Raw genomic sequence first — 20727 nt, 5'->3', positions numbered from 1 at the left:
GTACCTATGTTTGTTACTCTTTCACGCAAAAGCCACTAAACGCATTCTGATGGAATTTGGTACATTGATAGTTTATAGCCTAAATTAGCTCTAAGGTTGGACAGTTAAGAAAAGAAGCTATTTTTTTCCCCGGATTACCTTTTCTCGCGGACGAAGTCGCAAATAGTGATGTAATTCTATGTACATATATTATTGCCAAGGGCAGTATTTAATTTGTCTAACTTCTTTACAGACAATATTAGTGGTTCGTTATCAGGGTTAGCTAAGTCGCAGTTACTGTTTGTGTTATGAGTAATATAGGTAATAACAATGGAAAATTGCAATCGTTACGTAACAGTTTGTTTATCGTGTGTTCTGCACTAGATATTCATTTTGAAATTCTTTTACAGATTTATATTTTGCTGCTGAATGGAACGCGTGAAAATATGTACATGTAAATTTCATGGTATAAAAACACTTAGTGAGTAGTGATTCATCATCAGACTAGGCTTTCTTCCAACTAGGTGTCGGCTTCCAGTCTCATCGGATGTAGCTGAATGCCAGTATTTTACATGGAGCGATTGCCTATCCGACCTTCACAACCCAGTTACATGGGTTATAACACGATATCCTTCGGTAAGATTGGCTGTCGCACTTTCAAGCTTCGGACTACTGTTAACGACTGTCATAGATCTCTGAACATGACAGCCGGAACCCACAATTCACCACCTTCCGAAATACGAAGCAACTCGATATGTATAAGATGGTCGCCCATCCACAGATCAACCGCGGCAAGCGTAGCTTAACCTCAGAGATCGATTCGCGGGGCTGTTGTCAACTAAGCCACGAGCTCTAGTCATAGAAGTGAGACAGACTAAGCATTAATGTAGTGAGTAGTGACTCATGCACCAATTATACGTATCGAGCCACTTTTGAACAAATTGGACCAGTTGTGGCCACCCAAGCGCAACAGATACTCATCACGCGTGGTCTGCCACAGGTAGTTTTTGAAAACAGACTTTTTATTAGAAATAATCTATTAAAATAGTGGATAACATCATCAGGCCTGGAATACGTAAACAAATGTAAGGTACCTGCGGGTATTAAGGCCTGTCGGGTAATAAGGCCTAAATTACAAAAAACGTACGAAATACAGTAGTTGACGATCAAGATTACTGTCACACAAGCTCAGAGCGTATACAAGTCGCTGCAAAGTGGCGGACGCACTCTAGCACTTCTCCTCCCGCAAATATCGTCGAAATCATTCAAAAGTGCGGTTCAGCAGCACGAATTATAAAAATTGACTCTAGTAAAACGTAAGTTGTTTAGAAAATATCATATTTACAAACCTGTATTGACTGTCCGCTTATTAATTAATGTATGCTTGTCCGTAAATTACCGTTTTAAGAGACTTGTAGTTATAAAAAATATATTATTATTCTTTTCTGTAAATAGGTGGTTGGCGGATATTAAGGCCTATAAAATTTTACAATAGGCCTTATTATACTCCTATTTTTTTAACTGCTATATAAGTAGGAGCGTGTTTTTAAAATGTTTTTTAGTGGTAGTATATACGTAGTTTATATTTTCAATTTATATATTATTGTTTTTAGTGCTTACAGTCACGATGCCTCCCAAACGAGCATTGTGGTCAGAAGGCGATCTGACAAAAATAAATCACAAAAAAAAAATGATCGGTACTGTCATGCTTGCAAATAAGATAGAATGGATGATGCTATGAGGCAATGTTCGCGATGCTCTAAGTGGTACCACGAAGAATGTGTCGGTTTGACTGCAGAATATACTGATGATTTTCAATGTCCTGATGTATGCGAATAAGGACATTTTTTTAATTTATTAAGACTACTATGCTTTCTATTGCCTTATATTAATGATTATTGATGTCAAGAATACTAATTTACTTAGTTTAAGTATATTTTTGAATAGTTTATAGTATAGGCCTTTTTACCCTACCCTATTATAATAAGGCCTAAAGACAGCGTTTTTTTAAAAGTGATATAATGTTTTAGTTTTAAGCTTTAGAAGCTATTTTTTGTTTAAACTCGGTAGTAATATAAGTACATGACTGATTATTATAAAAACTGGTTGATTATATTGGATATTCTTCATTTTATTACAAATCTCCCTTAGCTAGGCCTTAATACCCGCGGGTACCTTATTCTGGACATTCTAGGAAGTTTAGTTGATTGCTCAAAAGAAACACTGCTTGTTTTTCTGGAATTATTTATGTTTCAAATTGTAAAATAATTATAGATTTTCCTCAATACGTTTATTATCTTAAAGGTACCTACCTTTTACAAAATAAAATATTGTTGTTTGAATATGTCACTGTATTTTTAAGGAACTTTGACTTTTCGTTTTGCGGGACGATAGAGCGGTTTTACCGACATTTTTCTGTTATTTTTATTCGACGTAAGTTGATTATTATTGGAAGAACAAAAACACTCCAAAAAGTAACAAGTAGCAGATAAGAAAGTGCTCAAGGCAACAATTATAATACTCATAAGCTCACGGATTAATGTTATTTGATACACAATGTTGTTGAGATTTTTCATGACGTCAACTACTTTACTGTTCACAAACGTACGCAAATGATGTTATTAATTAAGTACCTATTTAACTATGTCTAAGAGTACTAATTACAAGTAAAATGCCTAAAGAAAAATCGCAAGGCGTTATAATATTTAACTGGTTTGCATGATGGTATTTGAGCAGGGCGTCTCCGTGCTTCGGAGAGCACGTAAAAAGTCGGTCGCGGTTGTTGTCTACTAAGATAATAGTCGTTAAGCCATGTCATAGGCCATTCGGGCGGCTTGAACAAATTTGACACTAGATTAACCGATACCCGTACGATAAAAAAAGTATTAAGTGGTTTCAAAACAATACATAAAACTATAATCCGTTAACGCACAAAAACTGTCATCACGATGCGTTCCCATCCAGTGAAGCAGGAATTAACGTTGGCGGTCAGTAACAAGGCCAGACGTTTTTGCGGGTTACGGCTCTCGAATGCCGCACTTTTTATCATCAATCTACTATTCTCTTTGACAATAACTGCCGAGATCACCACTTCCTAAACAATTGTCTACTTTAAAATAAAACTACAAGTAAAGTAAAAGAGTATCCACGTGAGTTAATAAGAAATATTGACTTTGTTACTCGTTTTTTTCGGTTAAATCTAATCTGTATGAGCCATTACACGCAAATAAAGATATCGTATACACCTCTATTTGTTCTATGACTACAATTAACGAGTAATAATCACGCAGACAGGTACTTTATGATCTATGTCAAGTAGAAATCAATGCTTCATTAACGAGTTACGCAGAACTTCATTATCAAACAATCAATCAAATGAACTGATTGCAGAAACATTGAGACTAAATGCTATCGTTTTATTTTATTGAACAGTTAGAGAACTTATCTAATTACTACAGTTGTTTGTTTTCACATGTGTGAGAGAAGCAGTGTGCCATGGGCCACCTAAGTATGTGGTTACATCACATTGGACCGTTGGACCATCTTAGATTTTGGAAAGTTTGTTGATATTTAGTAGCTCCGCGTGTCCGTTGATGCAACGGCCGCGTGTGGGCGTTCTAAAACAAGTCTCGAAACCATCACGAATGTAAAACGACTTTGGAACCCGATCGAAAAAATCATGAAGGCAAAAAATGCAATTTAAATTGTAAAAAATTAAATGACGTTTCTTTAACTAAAAGATTTGACGGCAACAAAAGAATTTTTAAGTCTGTAGGCACTGAGATAATTTGAACAGCTCGTAAGTAGTTATCATAACAAGTGATTGACAAGGCAGTTACAACGATTAGTAACGTTTACCAGACTCAAACAATGAAGTGAACGCGTTACATTTGTTTGTTCATCTTGCAAGATTGCTGGTTGTTACTACACAACCCGACTATACTGAACATTAAGCATTCAGCTCTCGTTCCGCTCGTTTAAATAATCCTTACTATACCTAGTAAACATTATTTGGAACAATACATAATGCCAGAACATTTTCGCGGCGTAAGTAAATATTTGAAAGATCAACAGTACTTGAATCTATATTTATACCGACTAAAATAGGTAAAAATACTCTTATAAAAGTGATCTCCCGTTATCTAAGAGCATTATAACAAAGCTATGCAGAGAACAAATAGAGTAAAGCATTATGAAAGGTTAAAGGCATGTGTTCAAACATCCTCCATGCTGCTCTACATTCGTGTAATTTCATAATGTAAGAATAAAAACAAACAATTAGTTGGTAAAGTGGATCAGTGTATTTATAACAAAGAAAATCAATATTGATATTACTCTCAAGCCGTTGCGTTAATTTTTGTTTATATTGTACGTGTTAAACATTCTTTAGCTGCTGTTCCAATGTCAAACTGAGATTCAATGATATATTGGACACCTTATTTGTAAAAACCGCCAGTGATAAATTAATGTATTAATTTTACATCCAAATTTATTTACTCTGGACGTATCTTGTCTTTGACTAAGTATTCATCACGTGGATCTACTTAGTTGCCTATTCACAGGTACGGAAATATCAAGATCTGTAATCAGACTTCCTATTCTTCCTTGAAACCTTCACTATTAACAACTAGGTAGCTAATTACAGTCACGATAGTAATTAACACGAGCGAGATACTGCATGTTACGACTACAGGATATGAGAGGAAACCACAAGAGATAATAAATATGAAATCTAATAATCTACTGCAAATGGTTATACAATACTGGTCGGTCAGACCGCGACACTCGACAGAAGTAGAAAGCTATCAATGTCTAATACTTATTACTTGTAACGTATGAACCATTTAAAGCTAATAGTTATGTCACAATTAACGCTACATGATCTCTTTTCTTGGAACATAAAGCAAATTCTGCGTGAACTCGCGGAGGTTTATAATATCCGAATCGCCAATTAATAAAGTCAGGAAGCCCATAGTTCAAACTTTGAACGAAAATACCACAGTATGGAAATACTGTAGTTGTTCAGTGGAATACAAGCTGAAATACGAACAAAAATATAGACTGTGACAAGCGTAAGGAGGAAGAAACGACAAAGAATCTCTTGAACTTGGCTCTAATTTGGTGGAATAGTACTACGACAGGATAAATCTTAACAGTATTGTATGAAGGTTATCACGTTTGTTTGTTCGTACTAGTCATACAGAGCGCAGGCTGTCTTGCTAGTACTTAAAGGCCAGCCGCCAGTTTCCGGTGTCCACTTATCTCACTTCCGATTACCTGACCTTTTATGATTTGCGAGTGTGGAATGTAATTGCTACAGTTAATCTTTTTGTGTCATTTATAAAGACATGTATTAGCACATATGGGTTATTTGAAGGATTTAAAGCCAATAGTGCCCTAGTTAGGATTATTGAATTTTTATTTTTCCTTTGAAAGCAATTAGTCTAGCCAGATTCACAGCTTACAGATAACTGTCAGATAAACTTTATGCTAGAAAAAATTACAGCTACTAAATAAAAATAACAGCCAACATTTCTTCTGATAAGCTATCTGGCCTATCTGCTACTTATCCTGGAACGGTGAAACTGGGCTTTAGTATAGTATTGTGTTGAAACAATGATAAATGGGTATCAACAACTCGGTTGCCATTCATTACTATAGATTAGCATCAATTACCTGTAATTAGCCGACTTAAAAAAAGGAGGAGGTTCTCAAGCCATATATATTACATCCTACAACTATTCTCTACACTTACGTACAGAAAAAGTTATAGGTTTGAGTAAACAAACAATTTATAGGTGTTTTCAAAGAACAGAGCACGGGATCATACTTCAAAGTACAAGAATATTTCGCGGTTATACTAGTAGCCGTTATAAACAATTGCAATATATGAGATAAACTAACTAATTTTAGCTTGCGAAGCGAACAACAGCGGCTCATTTCACGACAGAATGTAAAATTCACAAGAAATAATGTACCAAGAAATTAAATTTAACCCATTAATGTCCTACTGCTGGGCAAGGGTCTTCTCCCGAAATGAGGGAGGGGTTAGGCCTTCTGTCCGCAACGCTGGACAAATGCAGTTTGGGGACTTATGTACCAAGAAACTAAGACAATAATTACATACGCAATTTATAAGGAAATTAATAATAACAGCCAAGTGCATATTAGACAGAAATAGTTAACGCGAATGGACATGGTGAGTGGCTTTGCCAATAAATTGTGCTCGTTAGGTAAATAAGAATATTTACCGATTTAATGCTGTTAGACGTCATGACTAAATTTATGGCCAGTACCCACTGTGAGTCTATACTTCTATATTAATAATATAAAGAGGAAAAAAATGTATGCAAGTAAATTTATATATTAGCTCAAAAACTACAGGACCAACTTTAAAATTATTTTGCCTAATGAAAGATACATTATCACTGATTAATATAGGCTAATTTAATTGAAAAAAAAGGATCCTTAATAAAAACTATAATAATATTTGTCCACCCGTGCGAAGCCGGGACGGGCCGCTATACATAAAATTAGGGAATGATATTATAGGTAGATTTGTAACAATGGACTGGACAACTGTTAGGACGCCGGAGGTAATAAAGTCGACTTGAACCCAATAATTATGGTTGTCAGTCACACATGAATTAATGACAAATGCTGTTCCTCACTTGTTTTTAATTACGTAGCCGTTTGCGCACATTACTCATCGAATAATTTCAATATTTGCAGTAACTGCGTTCCATTTTCGTGTAACATTAATATTTAAGCGAAGTACCATCCAGTTTTATTACTGTGAATATACAAAGAACATCTGTGAACCTATAGCACTAAGCTATAGGTTCAAGACTTGGCAGTTTTACAATTTAATAAATGCACAGTTAAACGGAATAATTGTGGACGGAAATTGAGTACAATTTTAGGTTACATTGTTGCAGTGAATGAGCTATTAGGAGTTTGTTGGAAACAATCACGTATCGCAGATGTTAAGATCAGATGCCCATGTTTACAATAAAATTTCATAGAGGTAATCGATCATGGGTGAAGGAAAATTTCAAGCTTTAGAACTGCTCTACAGATTTTGGCAGGTCGTGATGTATAGATTGGCAACTTGAGGCCGCTAATAGGAGTATCCCTGAAATTAGGCGGGGCCAGCCATGTGACAGCGAGTTTCATACTGTCGGTGACAAACATTGACCGTGTAAAATATATTTACTTAATTTTTATGAACTTGTTTCCTTATAAGGGCCACAATTTGCATATTTTCGTCGTGTAAGTAATAATTGAGTTCGGGTGTAACATTATTTTAAGTACAAAAATTTTGTGATCAATTCAATGCCATAGATACAGTGTGGCTGGTGACAGACTTGTCAGGTCTATCAATCATTTTATCTCGCACAGAAGCCACAGATATTTTTCATAAAGATATGTAGTAAGATGAGTAAGTTATCTCGTTCAAACGGCCTTTTATCTAAAGCACGTGACAATGAATCGAAAACTCGCTAAACAAACATCTAAGCAATGTTCAACTAGGTACATGATTGAATTAAATTGGTAATACGCGGCACGAGTTCACAGCTCCATTTGTTGGGGCTTGTTACCGACTGTCAAATGGAAATACCGGGCAATAAACATAGGAGTTTTTAAGCATACATTTCACGTTCAAGTACTTTTAGATATGCAACAGATAAGGAACGTGAGCAAAAATTGATAAAAGCAAGTTTATGCTGACGACAAATGATGATTGATGATTAGCAAAAACCAAGTCTTGCCAAGCTTCTATTAGACTCGGATGACTGATTTCTAGTGGGACAAATTACGCTACGTGCGAAGATATGTAATGAGTGTGAAAAAATGCGCTTCCGATTATAGGCTGAGCCGCTAGTAATTTGTTCTGCTTCTGACGTTCTTATAGGGAAATTTGCAACTCATAATGCAAATAGCATTGAAGACACGACAATGCAATTGATACATTTTATGTAGAACATAGCAAAGACAATAAGGAAGATGATGAAGGACATCTATGTGAGGCACGTGATTCTATCTGACTAATATTTATAGTAGTATAAATACTTAGAAGGAAGGAGAAATACAGGGTAAGATATGTAGAACTTAAATATGTCTAAATTGACAGTAAAAATGAACGAGGCTGTACAAGATACGACTGACACAGACTTAGATACTAACCAGGTATTGACACAGACAAATGATAAGAAACTCTTTAAAATATATCATGAAGAACGATGAAGAGCGTAGGCGCAACTCGATAAAGATTTATCTTAAATATTTATTCTCAGTGTCACAGATATACATAGAAGCAAAGGGGATAGGCGCGGTAAAGAACTTCAAAGATAAAATAGCTTAAGTAACCTGTGAGTAATATCGTTTCGTTCTATGTAAATAGGTAATAAAATTGTGTAAGCAAACATTAAACTTGATTAGCATAACGATTAATCTTCGGCAGACAATACCGCAATAAAATATTCTCAAAATTTTGATTAAAAATTACATGTTACAAAAGAATTTACTTCATTAGAAGCTACAACAACAAATTAGTAAAATAAATTAGTGAAGGAATGTTACCAAACGATTTTGATCAGATTGTTAACTAACCGAGTAATTGCACAAACACTGAACAACAATTAATGAACGACACCTGGCCGCTAGATATCAAACTGCATTTAACTCACTAATTACCAACAAACGTACCGAAGAAATGTTCGATTCAACTCATCAAGTATTAAACTCGTGTAACGTAAGGCTCGATCGTCAAGGCGGTTGCTATCGTTCCGAACGTTACATTCAATGTAATTATTCTTAGGAATTTTTGTTAGTAACGTGTTCCGGAGAAATGAACCTTATTATTAAAACGTTTAGGTTTAGTTAGGGTTATTAGTGTATAAATAAGGTTGTAGACGCACCAGTGATCGTGTTTTTAACGACGCAGTCCTCGCACGGTCACACGTTTGGCGCGACGAACGCGCGGCAACTAACTGACGTTCATCTGATATTGCCATGTTGGTGCCGCCGAGCATGTGACCGTGCTAACTTCGTGATGTGATGCTTAAATTATTCCCTAACTTCATTTTTCTTGACGACCGACTCATTAAGGTTTTTATTGATTTTGTTTTAGGCTCACTTGACGTCTCCTTTAATGAGTTTTTGTATAAAATGTGCGCACGCGCATTCAACAACACTTGTGCAAACTTATTTAATGAATTCATGTAAATAATTTTGTGACCGTAATTAATTTAAATTCATACACAACATTTTACACACAACAGAAATAGAACCTGACAAGGACGATCTAGTTGGTCTAGATAACTCAAAAGCATATATTTGTCTTTGCCGACAAGGACCCACAAGATATTATTAGAATAAATTTGAATAACAAACGAATAAATTAAAAAGTTACAGACAAACATTGCGACATCAATAGTTCAAAAATATAAAATAATAAGAAAAAGAAAAAGGTATTAAACAAAGATACTTACAAGTAAAACTAACGTTGATATTTCTGTGTAAAAATTCAGGCAGTGCCTTCTGATGTCAGTGTTGTTTTCACATCAGCTGATGATAAGGAAGATGAGAGCTATCTCGTGATTACACCGTGCGGTTGGTAGCACTGCTCAGTCCGGCGCCGGCGCAGCCTCCGCGGCCTCGCGGCTCATCATTGCGTGATTCAATCGCTGTTAAACTCTGAACGAATTAGCGAATATGTTGCTTACATAGTTTACAAAAGCAATGCTATTTGTATTCTAGAGTTTATTCTACTAATTTTAATACTACTTTAACAGAGAATAACTTACCTTTGTCACACTATTTAAACGGGTTGAAAATAGGATAACGACAGGCGCTTAACGACGAAACATAATGTATTAAATCATTAAATACTTAGTAATTATCGCTTTTTTAAATAGCGTATGTGTAGTATTCAAAGGTAATTTTTGTTTACTACAATAATTTAAGCGCTCATTTATTATTTTTTAACATTATACAATATTTGTGTTTTAGACCAAGCGCGTTTATAATATAGGAAGTACAAAATTAACTCTGCTCTACTTCCTGATAAAATTGGATCTCTCTTTATTGGTTTTTTTAAAAAGAAAGATTGAAATTCGATTATTTACATATTTTCATTTCTGGTGAGACCGATTAGGCTTTTGGTGGCTTGTCAGATGTGGTCTTAACTTTGCCATTACTATTTAAACTCAAATAAATTTCGTATACATAAGTTATTTTACTAACCACACGGCTAGAATATGGAATCAGTTTTAAATTATTATCAGCATCTGCTTGCCCGAAGGTTCTTTAGCAGTTCTTGGAGGTAAGTAAAACGTCTCAATTGACCAGCGTGCTGAAATCAAGGCCTCTCAATTGCTGGTGGCTTCATCCCGGGATCATCATCATCTAATTCCGGGAGGACACCCTTGCCCAGCAGTGGGACAGTAACGAGTTAAAATGATTCATTTATTATAAGCGCCAAGAAAGTTCCTTTACAATTTAATCTATTAAAACAAATAGATACTTATGTACCGGTGTATTTTTAGACAGGCCGTTTATCGAGTATGTTCTAAGAAAGAGAACGTAAATATCCGGCTAAGCGTTTAAGGTAATAGCCTTCCAATTGCAATTAATGAGGCCTCAGACTGTAATGAGACCTATTTTGAATAATTCAATCACATTCATCTTAAATTACGTGTTTAAATAACAGAAGTGTGTATTTTTTAATAATACAATTTCGGTAGAAAATACACTGGCTGTAATTAAACGTTCATCTTACAAAGGTTTATTGAGCCACCCAAATTACCTTTGAGATTGAGATATTGATTGATTGATAGAGATACAGATTCAGTTCCCGACTAGAACAAGTTCCCAACTTGAATAAAATAGGTATGCACGTATCTAGTAAATACAAGAAATATCTATTATTGCAGAAGATGCCTTGTAATACAATTCGGCAAGAGAACGTCTCATGAAAAAATAAAATAAAATATGAAACAAATATACGTATATTTAAGTCGAAATAGACACATATTATAACCGAATAATATGCATGTATATATATTTACATAGTGTGTCTTTGTATATAAAATAGATATTTAGAAACCAATAATCAATAAGACATGAGTACATTTTACAACAACATTATTTCACATATTTTAAATCTATTACAAAAACGGATCGTATCATAATAACAACAAAAAATGTAGATTTTTCTAGAAAAAAAAACACCTTAATATAATTATTACTTAAAACTATCAATTTATAATTGACAGTTTTAAGTCAACTCTTTCATTCCCGAAACATGGCAACACTTTTACTCTATAAAACAAAACACTTCAAAAACTTTTTAAGTCTACCCTCTAAAACAATTAACTGGAAAAAAATAACAATACTGCAAAATCTATGAATAATGTAAGACATTAACTATTTATAAAAAAAAAACAACCTTGTGTATTAAATTATGCGTTGTTTGTGAATTACGACAAGTCTGTTTAAGCACGATTGTCGAGGTCATGTCTTGTCACAGGCGACAAGAGAAGAAGACACGGTACATTTGGGTCGTCAGAGGGTAAAATAAGAATATTTACAATAATTTTACGTACATTTAACTCATTGGACAGTTGTTTTAATACATTTCGTGTCCCTTTATTAGCTGATAGGATATATGACACAATGACACGTACTTCTAATGTGTGAAACTGGCCGTAAATCGAAATACTTTAAGCGATAGCAGAATTGACCTTTGACAAGCAGCATAACTATCGTGCTCAGGGACAATGTTAACAAATTAAGACAAAATTGTAAGGTAAGGGTAGTAGGTGTAGGGTTACCCAAATAAGGCCAATAGTAAAAGTCCTTAGAAAGCCTATTTGTTCAATTTCCCGCTACTCGGTTTCGAATGGCCACCAACGTATTAGGTCAGGGAAAAAGTCTTTTCGCATTATAGTATGTATGAACTTGTAATATAAACTTTTCTCTACACAAAAAAGCTCAATATTTGGGTACCTAAAAGCTCACAGAAAGATACCTAATGAACCGTGTACTCATTTGTGATTCCTGAAGCCAAAGAGATTTTATTACAAGTTCATACATACTATAATGCGAAAAGACTTTTTCCCCGACCTAACATGTAAAAGTGTGCATAAGTTAATGTACTCGCACATTTCTACTTACTTGGACATACATAAATTGGAACACCTAATATAGGACAGCTTAAGTAAAATTTGGGGACATCACAACTGCGAGCGTTAAGTACAACACCCTCTTAGGAATGTCTAATTATGGGAATAGCTGCTTAATCATCTATGGGCTTTAGAGAGAGTTCCATAAGTCATAACATCATCATAAGTACAATAAGAAAAAAAAACATAGAAAAAAACATTTTAAAGAGAGGTAATAATTTAAAACATAGCCTGATGATGAAGATCGAAAGGACAAGATATGGGTCTACGCAATAGCGGAATAAATTAATTTTAGAAACGCATTCTTTAAGAGCTTGTACATAAGTCTACATTACACGAATTGGTGCGCGGGTTAGGCCAAAGCAAACTTCACACGCGCGCCACGTGTTTTAAACGACATGTCATAGGAGTTAGCTTTATTTCATTTCTCAGTATTTTCGCCGCGCCTGCGCTGGTTTACGCTAGGTCTTATAGAACGCACCTGCATACCTCCTCTAGTATAGACCCATCTTAATACGTCGTTCCAAAGTATTTCTCTCAAAGTAATCCTAAAGTTTTCTTTTCATTTCATAGCGTTATAGTACATAATATTAGTATCGATAGTGTGATAGGGGGTTAATTTAATGTCATTTAATGACAGTTATCACACGCATGGTGTCGCTAATGTCGTGTTTAAGACTCCCGAACCTGCGGGATATTTGGTACATTTTATGCCACCATTATTATTTAAGTAAATAAAAAAATACTCGACTTTTTTTCGTGTAGCGATGAGACGATTCTCACGCCCTTTGAAAATTCACTATTACGACGTAGTAACAGCTACGCAGCCACTACGTCGGAATCAGAGCGTACGAACCGATTTGATGGTTTGTATCAATTTCTTGATGGATGAGACAAGCACAGGACCTTATCAAGTGGCGTACCGAAGGGGAGGCATATTCTCAACAGTGGGTGGCTTTTTTAGATGTCTGCTCTTAGATTTTGGCTCCCTCCATGGCACAGTTGTTAAGATCGCCAAGCCGCTACCATTGCGTCGGGAGTTCGGTTCCGATACCCACACGGAACAATTATTTTTGCGATCCACAAATAGTTGTTTCGTGTCTGGTTGTACTTTGTGTCTGTTGTTTGTATGTTCGTACAAGACCTCGCGACACAACAGTGATTTGTAGCGCCGGAGTCTTTTAAAAATAAAATTATGGCGCCACAGAAATGAATACAAAGAGACAAATCCTTACAGATAGTAAGCTCCGATTTCAGCGGACGCGCAACTAAAAAGAGCTCTCAATACATAATCGAATTGCCTACTTAACCAGTGACATGTAACATTTAGTGTCAACATGAACTATTCAATACACGAACATAATCTATAACATAATAGGTACATATTATTGTCGATTGCAACATAAAGGTCGACTTCCTGTTCAAAATAACCACACCATTGGTTCCATATTCCTAGTTTCGTAGATCAAATAATATCACATACATTTTTTTTTTTCATTTTAAATTACTACAATTATATTGTGCTAAATAACGCTTGCTACACAAATATTCAGGTCGGCAGTATTTATCGAACAAAATATTGACTCGACGCAATTACTGCACTTTTTCAGCAGTAGTTCCTTTGGGTCCGATTGTGACAACACCTTGTCCGGTTCAATGTCGATCAGTATTCTCGAAATAAATAGGGCGTATTTCTCGAACTTTCATGCACATATAATTCTGATTTACTGGCTGGACCGATTAATGCCGAACCGAATATGTATGTTGCAAGAATAACATCCAATTACGAAAAAAACATTATACGATACTGTAGTACAAAGATTTTTCATAATAACCTGTTTATAAAATCCGAATACCTAACTTCATAGTATAAAAATTGTATATAAATATTACACACTACAGTGTGAGGGGTTTCACCCCTTATTAGCCTCGGTTACTTTATCTTGTAGATAAAGTATCGGATACCCATACTAACTAAGGATACATAAATGTACAGAAAGATTTATTAAGTACCTCGTCAGTGCCTTTTTTATATTAAACACAGCTAATAGGGATAATGACTAATTTTGTTTTTTAGTCCGTCTAGTAGATTGTGAAAAATAATTACACACGTATTTGTCATTTTTGTGCAAAATCAAATTATTACCGCGATACATTAAGTTGAAAAGTCGCATGACGACACGTTGGAGTACAAAATGTACAACACCGTGACGTCATTAGCTCCCACTCCATAAGTTTAATGCTTTTTAAGTAAGTCACTTTATTGGTTTTTAATGGAAAAAGAGATACGTGTCTAATATTTTAAAATTATCTGACTGGCGGACTAATTATAATTTCTGTTCTGTTACCTTGGAAACATCACTATTATAACAATTACAGTGCGTTATTTGGAAAATTGGCACTGCATTTGGCGCCTCGAGAGATCATATGTTGTTACGTATAAGTACAAGGTACGAGTAAGTAGAACGCCTTTAACAAAAATGACGACTCTGAAACCAGAGTAAGTGACATTATTGCCGATAATGCTGGCTAGTAAGTACTTTTTTGGATTTCGCAGCTAACAGGACCCTATCACTAAGACTTCGCTGACCACCAGGCTGCACCTAACCGTCATAGTTACACCTAAAATTGTCACAGACGAACAAACAATTACAAAAAATCAGAACTCTTTAAAATTGGTGCGTTTTGTACAGCGTAGGCAACGTTTCCTTAATGTTCTCAAAAACATGCTTTTGTACTGTAATTTAAATCATATCACTCTGGTTCCAGCGTCGTCAATTTAACAACATAGAATTGATTTACATAATAATATGTATTGATTATATAAATATGTTAGTCAAACTACTGCAGTAGTATTGTATATAGCAAACTTAAGAATTTTCAGTGTCCTTTAGTGGCTTGATTTTTCTGGTCCTGAAACAATAAAAAGGTATTATATGTATATTTCTTACTTTCCTTATATTATACAACAAAATGATGTTTGTATTGAAGTTTTCACCTTTAGAACTTCGAAACAAATTGTCTTCAGTGGACAAAACATTCATGACATAGGAAATTTTACATGAATTCGAAAAGTCATTCGACGTAAAATACTAAAAATTGGTTAAAAATTACGATAATTGTTGAAGAAATCGCAAAATATTATCACATTGCCATTTGCATACAGGACCGGACGGTACACTGCCAGCTGGGGTCAAAAGTTATTAAAAGAGATTAATGATACTGAAGATTCTTTATATGTAGCCGGCAATTTTGTATAACAAGATGTATGATAATCCTACTACATACTACTATTATTACAAATGCGAAAGTAAGTGAGAATGTATGTATGTAGGGATGTTTGTTACTCTTTCACGCAAATACTACTGAACCGATTACGATGAAATTTGGTATATAGGTAGCTGAAGACCCGGAATAATGCATAGGCTTATCCCGGAGTTTCTGAGGGATAGGGATTAACACGGGAAGGGTTTCCACGCCGACGAAGTCGCGGGCAGCCTCTAGTTTAATATGAATGAAATAAAAGAAGTTTGTAGGGGTCGTACCTAGTGGTGTTCTCTGGTCCGCCTGCCCACATGGGAGAAAGACATGATTTTTCATGAGTATGCATGTATAATTACTAACCCATAACTGTAGGTATTCGCATCGACCAGAGCAAAGTGTTGCTGCACTTTACTGTCACCTTGTCCGAGCCATCGAAGGTGTTAGACGTGCTGACTATATCACCAAACATCAATGGCTGATTATCTGCAATATATAAGCATATTAGTTATACAGAGATAATAGTACAAGAGCGGTGATAGCCGAGTGGTATAAGATGGTACCCCCCACGCAAGTGGTCGCAGGTACGAGCCCGAGGCAACACACCAATGACTTTTCGAAGTTATGTGTGTAATAGAATTGCATGCAAAGTCCCCAATCCGCACTTGGCCAGCGTGGTGGAGTCAAGGCCTAACCCCTCCCTCATTACGGGAGGAGACCCTTGCCCAGCAGTGGGTCATTAATGGGTTACATTTATATTAGTACAAATAGTTGATTCTATTTTTTTGTTGAGTTAAATAACTGCCTGTGGTCGCGGTCGGTAGTGTATTTGTCTGTTGATCATAAGGTCGGGTTTGGGCGTTCTTTTGGTATTTTCAAATTAATATTAGAATACTTCACAATAGTAACCCAGAGTTTGGTAACGTGGCCGATATATGGCAATAGGTTTGCCACCTATTAAATAGGACTAACATTGATTCTGGCGAAATGGAGGTGTAATAAACCCCTCTCGCTACACCTTCTGGTATAACAGGCGTAATGTTGTGTACATCTGATTCATATTAATATTATAAATGCGAAAGTAACTCTGTCTGTCTGTTTGTTACTCAATCGCGCCTAAACTACTGAACCATTTATGAAAAATTTTATGAAATTTGGTATGGAAATATTTTGATACTCGAGAAAGTACATACTTTTTACCCCGGCAAAATGACGCATTCCCATGGGAAAATTCAGGTGGCGGACGAAGTCGCGGGTAGAAGCTAGTGTATTTATATACTAACCAAGATTCCACTTAAGTCCTGTAGTTGTAGCCAGCTGGCAAACTTCACCGATAGGTATTAAAGAGCACCAAGAATTCTTATGGCTCCTTGTCTCCTCAGGAATAGTAATCACATGGTCTCCAGGACTCAGGAGCCAGGATAGTGCATCGTCAGACAGCAGATACACTTTAGTGTCTGGATTGATCAGCTTCTTGTCCCTGGCCAGGAATAGAGTCTGTATGTTCCCCAAGGTCTGATCAAGCCGGCCAGAACTTTGGGCAAATACTAGCACATGGTCTATCTGAAACAGAAAAAATGGATTCAATTAAATTCTCCGATTCATAATCTCAATTTTGCTTAACACGTTCCCAGCGACACGGTTTTTGTTATAATTTTCATTAACTGCCGTACGAGGCGATTTGAACCATTTCCTAAACCAGCCTTTCTTTTCTTGCCGCACTGCAAGTACCGCATAGACGAAATGTTATACGCCCAGTTCCGCAGTATCGGATAGAATTGTGACGAGAAACAAATGAAATTTCAACGAATATTTGATTTTGTTATAATCAACATACATCGACAATAGGCCTTAGACCATTAGCAACATACCAGCCATTTACTAGATCACCACTGCCATTATGTCACGCCTTCGAAAGCTGACATAACGAAACTCACTTACCTCCACTCCTATAGAGTTGCTATGGATATTTAATTCCATTAACGCCTTCGTGAAATCTGTGTGATCCTGGTCAGGAGTGTGTATGGCCTAAAAAATGAAAAATAAACAAATGAACAATCTGATCTAATACTATATTAATCAGAGCTTAACACAGCTTAGGTTTTACTTAGTGTTAAAAAGAGAATTGATGTATTTTTTTTAAATTATATTGAGTCATGAAAATCTAAGAAAGTAATTTAAAAGACTCAATAAATCTAAACATAGCATTTTGTCTGTTTCTTATACTATGATGGTTAAACAGATTTAGATGAGAATGCTAATGCTAAGTGATTTAAGTTATAAAAAAGCATAACAAGTGCCCATAATTTGCTTAATAAAAAGTTTTAGATGAATTACTCATTATGTTTGCTATAGTAAAGCCTCTTACATACACATTATTATAGACAATAAGCTGAGTAATACTTTAAGTGATAATTTCTTGATAAAGGTAATTACCCACATCTTTACGAGTTAAAATGTTTACATTGCATACAATATACTATTGTAATGTAAAACCAGCAATCTACAACACAAATTGCGAAGCGACTATACTCTTTAAAATATAGCTTGATTAAAATGACAGTTCTAAGCAAAACAGAGCACACAACTTTGTAGTGACGTCTAACGAGTATTACAAATTGAAACACGAAAAATCTGTCTTGTCTAGCATTATAACTATTTTTTAAATACAGATCCTCAATAAGAAATCAGAATAATTCAATACAATCAGCCTTTAAACTAAAAATCAGTACTATTTTCTTTAGTCTTAAAAATAAACCTAATAATTTTCAACCTCTCTACAAGGCTACGTCATGTTGCAAAAATTTTAGTGAGGAGACACAATAGATAAGAGTAAATCATCTGATTAATCGTTAATCGCGAAGTACACTTTGATACTATTCGTGACCAAGAATTAATAATTAATCTCCAAGATTGTTCCAGCGATTCTGATGATAGCGATGAGGATGATACTGATTTAGGATGCGCACTATTAACTGCGCATCCTATATTACTATCATCCTCATCGCTATCATCAGAATTACACCATTAACTGAATAAATTAATTTTGTTTAACTTTAATTTCATTGTTTTATTTAATTGATCCTAATTAATACTAAACTAAAGGAGAGGTCTCCGTGCGGTGTTAAAAGTAGGGCTGGTCGTCCTATACGAATTTGCTTAAACAATAAGATTCACAACAACAATTCATAAAAAGCTAATTCAAAAATAATTGAATCGAATATAATTATTTTAGATTCGATTTTTTCGCTATCGATTTTGATCAATACTTCTACAACCCTAGTCAAAACAGTTTGACATCTGTCATTCTAATCAAGCTATATTTTAAAGACTATAGTTGATACTATTCGTGATCAAAAGGCCATTCAACCTGGCAATGCGGTTGGCCTTTTTGGCACGTTTTCGGTTCCAGTGCTGCAGACGTATTTTACAAAGCCCAGTAGAATTACTTTTAATTTTTCTAATCCATTGTATATGTTTTTCTTTCTTTTATTGTTAGTCATAGTATCCTACTAATAATATAAATGCAAAAGTTTGTGAGTATGTATGGATGTTTGTTACTCTTTCACGCAAATACTGCTGATCTGATCATGATGAAATTTGGTATGTAGGTAGCTGAAGACCCAAAATAACACATGCTACATTTTAGTTTAGTTTCCGAGGGATCGAGATTTACACAGGAAGGGTAAATTTGAACATAATGTACAAAACTAATCTACATAATGATCAAGATTTACCTTACAACCTTTCTTCTTGTATTTCTCTAATATTTCCTCAGTGATGGAGTCAAAGTCTCCGGTGATGAGGTCGGGTAGTTTTATACCCTTTTTGACTTCCTCAGACATGTTGTTGAGATATTTATCCCATTGTTTAGTGCCACCATCAACAGTCATCTTGACAGTTGCTGAAAATGTTTCGAAAACATAATATTTAATATTTTATTGTTTGGATTAATGATGCAACAAGAGCATATGTTTCTGACATGCTGTGCCTTTGCTTTACAAGAAATAAGCACCTCCATTTTGGTTCGTTTTATTCCATTTGCCTTTTAATGTGCTAATGCACTATTAAAGGTTTAGAGCTCGTTAGGAGGGTGCTATTGCAACCATTGAGGACAATGAACTTAGAGTATTTGCTTTTGTATTTCAAAGAAGACAGTTATAGATTTTTTTCTGTTGACAGAAAAATCTCCCTCGCATTTAGTCTTGAATTTCTGATAATTTTAGTAGCAGTATTTCTACCCCTAATACATGCAAATACAATTATAATCACAAACAAAAATTTTACAATTCATACCAGAAATGTCCTACATCTGTAATAAATCTAATACATGCTTACAATAATAAGTCATGTCTCTGTCAGTGATTTACTAATTATCATAATAACATACCACCATTCCAAATTCTTTTCACAAAACTGTGGTGCTGGGAAATAGGTCTGTTGAGAATGAGAACAGCATATTTGAGAGCCGCTGCGGACTGTTGCATTGTGACTTGAGTCACATTCCACTTCCAGCACTTCACGGCACAGGGAGTTCCACACTGTGGGCGCTGTGTACATAAGTAATCACTTAACATTTTCACCTAAAAATAATAGAAAGATGAAGACACAACTAACAAATGCAACTACTACAGCAACAGTGCGCAGAATGCAGTCTTACTATTACGAGTTATTTACGAAGTGTTAGTAATAGGAAAAACCACAAGCAAATAGCTCTAGAAATTTTCCAATGACTAATAGTTATTAGATAATAAATGCTATGCATTTTATAACATACAATAGTCAAAGAGTGGGGAGAATAATTCATTATTTACACTGATATCAATTGACAATGACTTCGAACTTGAACTTGGATCTTATCAATGATTGCTGATTTCACATAAGTTTGAACATGCCGGCAATATTGCAACGTTGCGATAAGTATTCCGTGTACTCAAGTGATTTCATATTAAAATTGAGTACCTATAATAATTTATGTTATTCCCAGTAAATATCAGATATTACAACAGTTTATTATTATATTTTTTGTATGTATACGAACCCGATTATCAATCGATCCATTTGCGCTCATGGTGATTAAAAGTTAGCCTATGCTTTAATACCTAAATCACAGTCCGTTTTATTTTTACTGAATGAGAACATTTATTATAAATAAATAAAGTTTGGAAACTCGGAAACAAGATCTCTAAAACTGCGAAGTTTGAAATTCGCAAATTTGACAGAGCTAATGGCTGCTAATGTCAAAATCTCGTTGCAAAATTGAATGCTGCCAATTATAAAATATATTAATATGGGATGA

General features: G+C 35.0%; 2 protein-coding genes across 5 annotated transcripts in view; both read right to left on the bottom strand.

The window, feature by feature from the left end:
• Positions 1-9624, bottom strand: part of Vha100-2 (V-type ATPase subunit a family protein Vha100-2) — a 30426-nt gene extending 20802 nt beyond the window's left edge. Inside the window, exon 1 of one of the 2 annotated variants that reach the window (XM_076115388.1) lies at positions 9474-9624. The gene's annotated coding sequence lies outside the window, so the exon portion shown is untranslated. Of the gene's footprint in view, positions 1-8900; positions 9039-9473 lie in introns of those variants that run through there. The other variant, XM_076115387.1, reaches the window with a different exon arrangement.
• A 1351-nt stretch (positions 9625-10975) lies between these two features.
• Positions 10976-20651, bottom strand: LOC142973557 (thiamine pyrophosphokinase 1). Of its 3 annotated transcripts, none has more exons than XM_076115383.1 (7): positions 20470-20651; positions 19819-20011; positions 19166-19332; positions 17370-17456; positions 16712-16991; positions 15792-15914; positions 10976-15080 (listed from the first exon to the last, which is right to left on the bottom strand). In XM_076115383.1, exons 1-7 carry the CDS (start codon positions 20497-20499, stop codon positions 15058-15060), a joined length of 903 nt encoding a protein of 300 aa, XP_075971498.1. In that variant the 5' UTR covers positions 20500-20651; the 3' UTR covers positions 10976-15057. The 3 variants fall into 3 exon arrangements, with proteins under 3 accessions (XP_075971498.1, XP_075971499.1, XP_075971500.1); XM_076115384.1 differs by having other exon boundaries at positions 19819-19978; XM_076115385.1 differs by lacking the exon at positions 20470-20651 and adding an exon at positions 20089-20156.
• Between the last annotated feature and the right edge of the window lie 76 nt (positions 20652-20727).

This window comes from Anticarsia gemmatalis, chromosome 6 (genome assembly GCF_050436995.1).
Source record: "Anticarsia gemmatalis isolate Benzon Research Colony breed Stoneville strain chromosome 6, ilAntGemm2 primary, whole genome shotgun sequence".
Taxonomy (NCBI): domain Eukaryota; kingdom Metazoa; phylum Arthropoda; class Insecta; order Lepidoptera; family Erebidae; genus Anticarsia; species Anticarsia gemmatalis.
The sequence above is the reverse complement of the archived record's forward strand: the minus strand, read 5'-3'. Positions and strand labels throughout refer to the sequence as shown.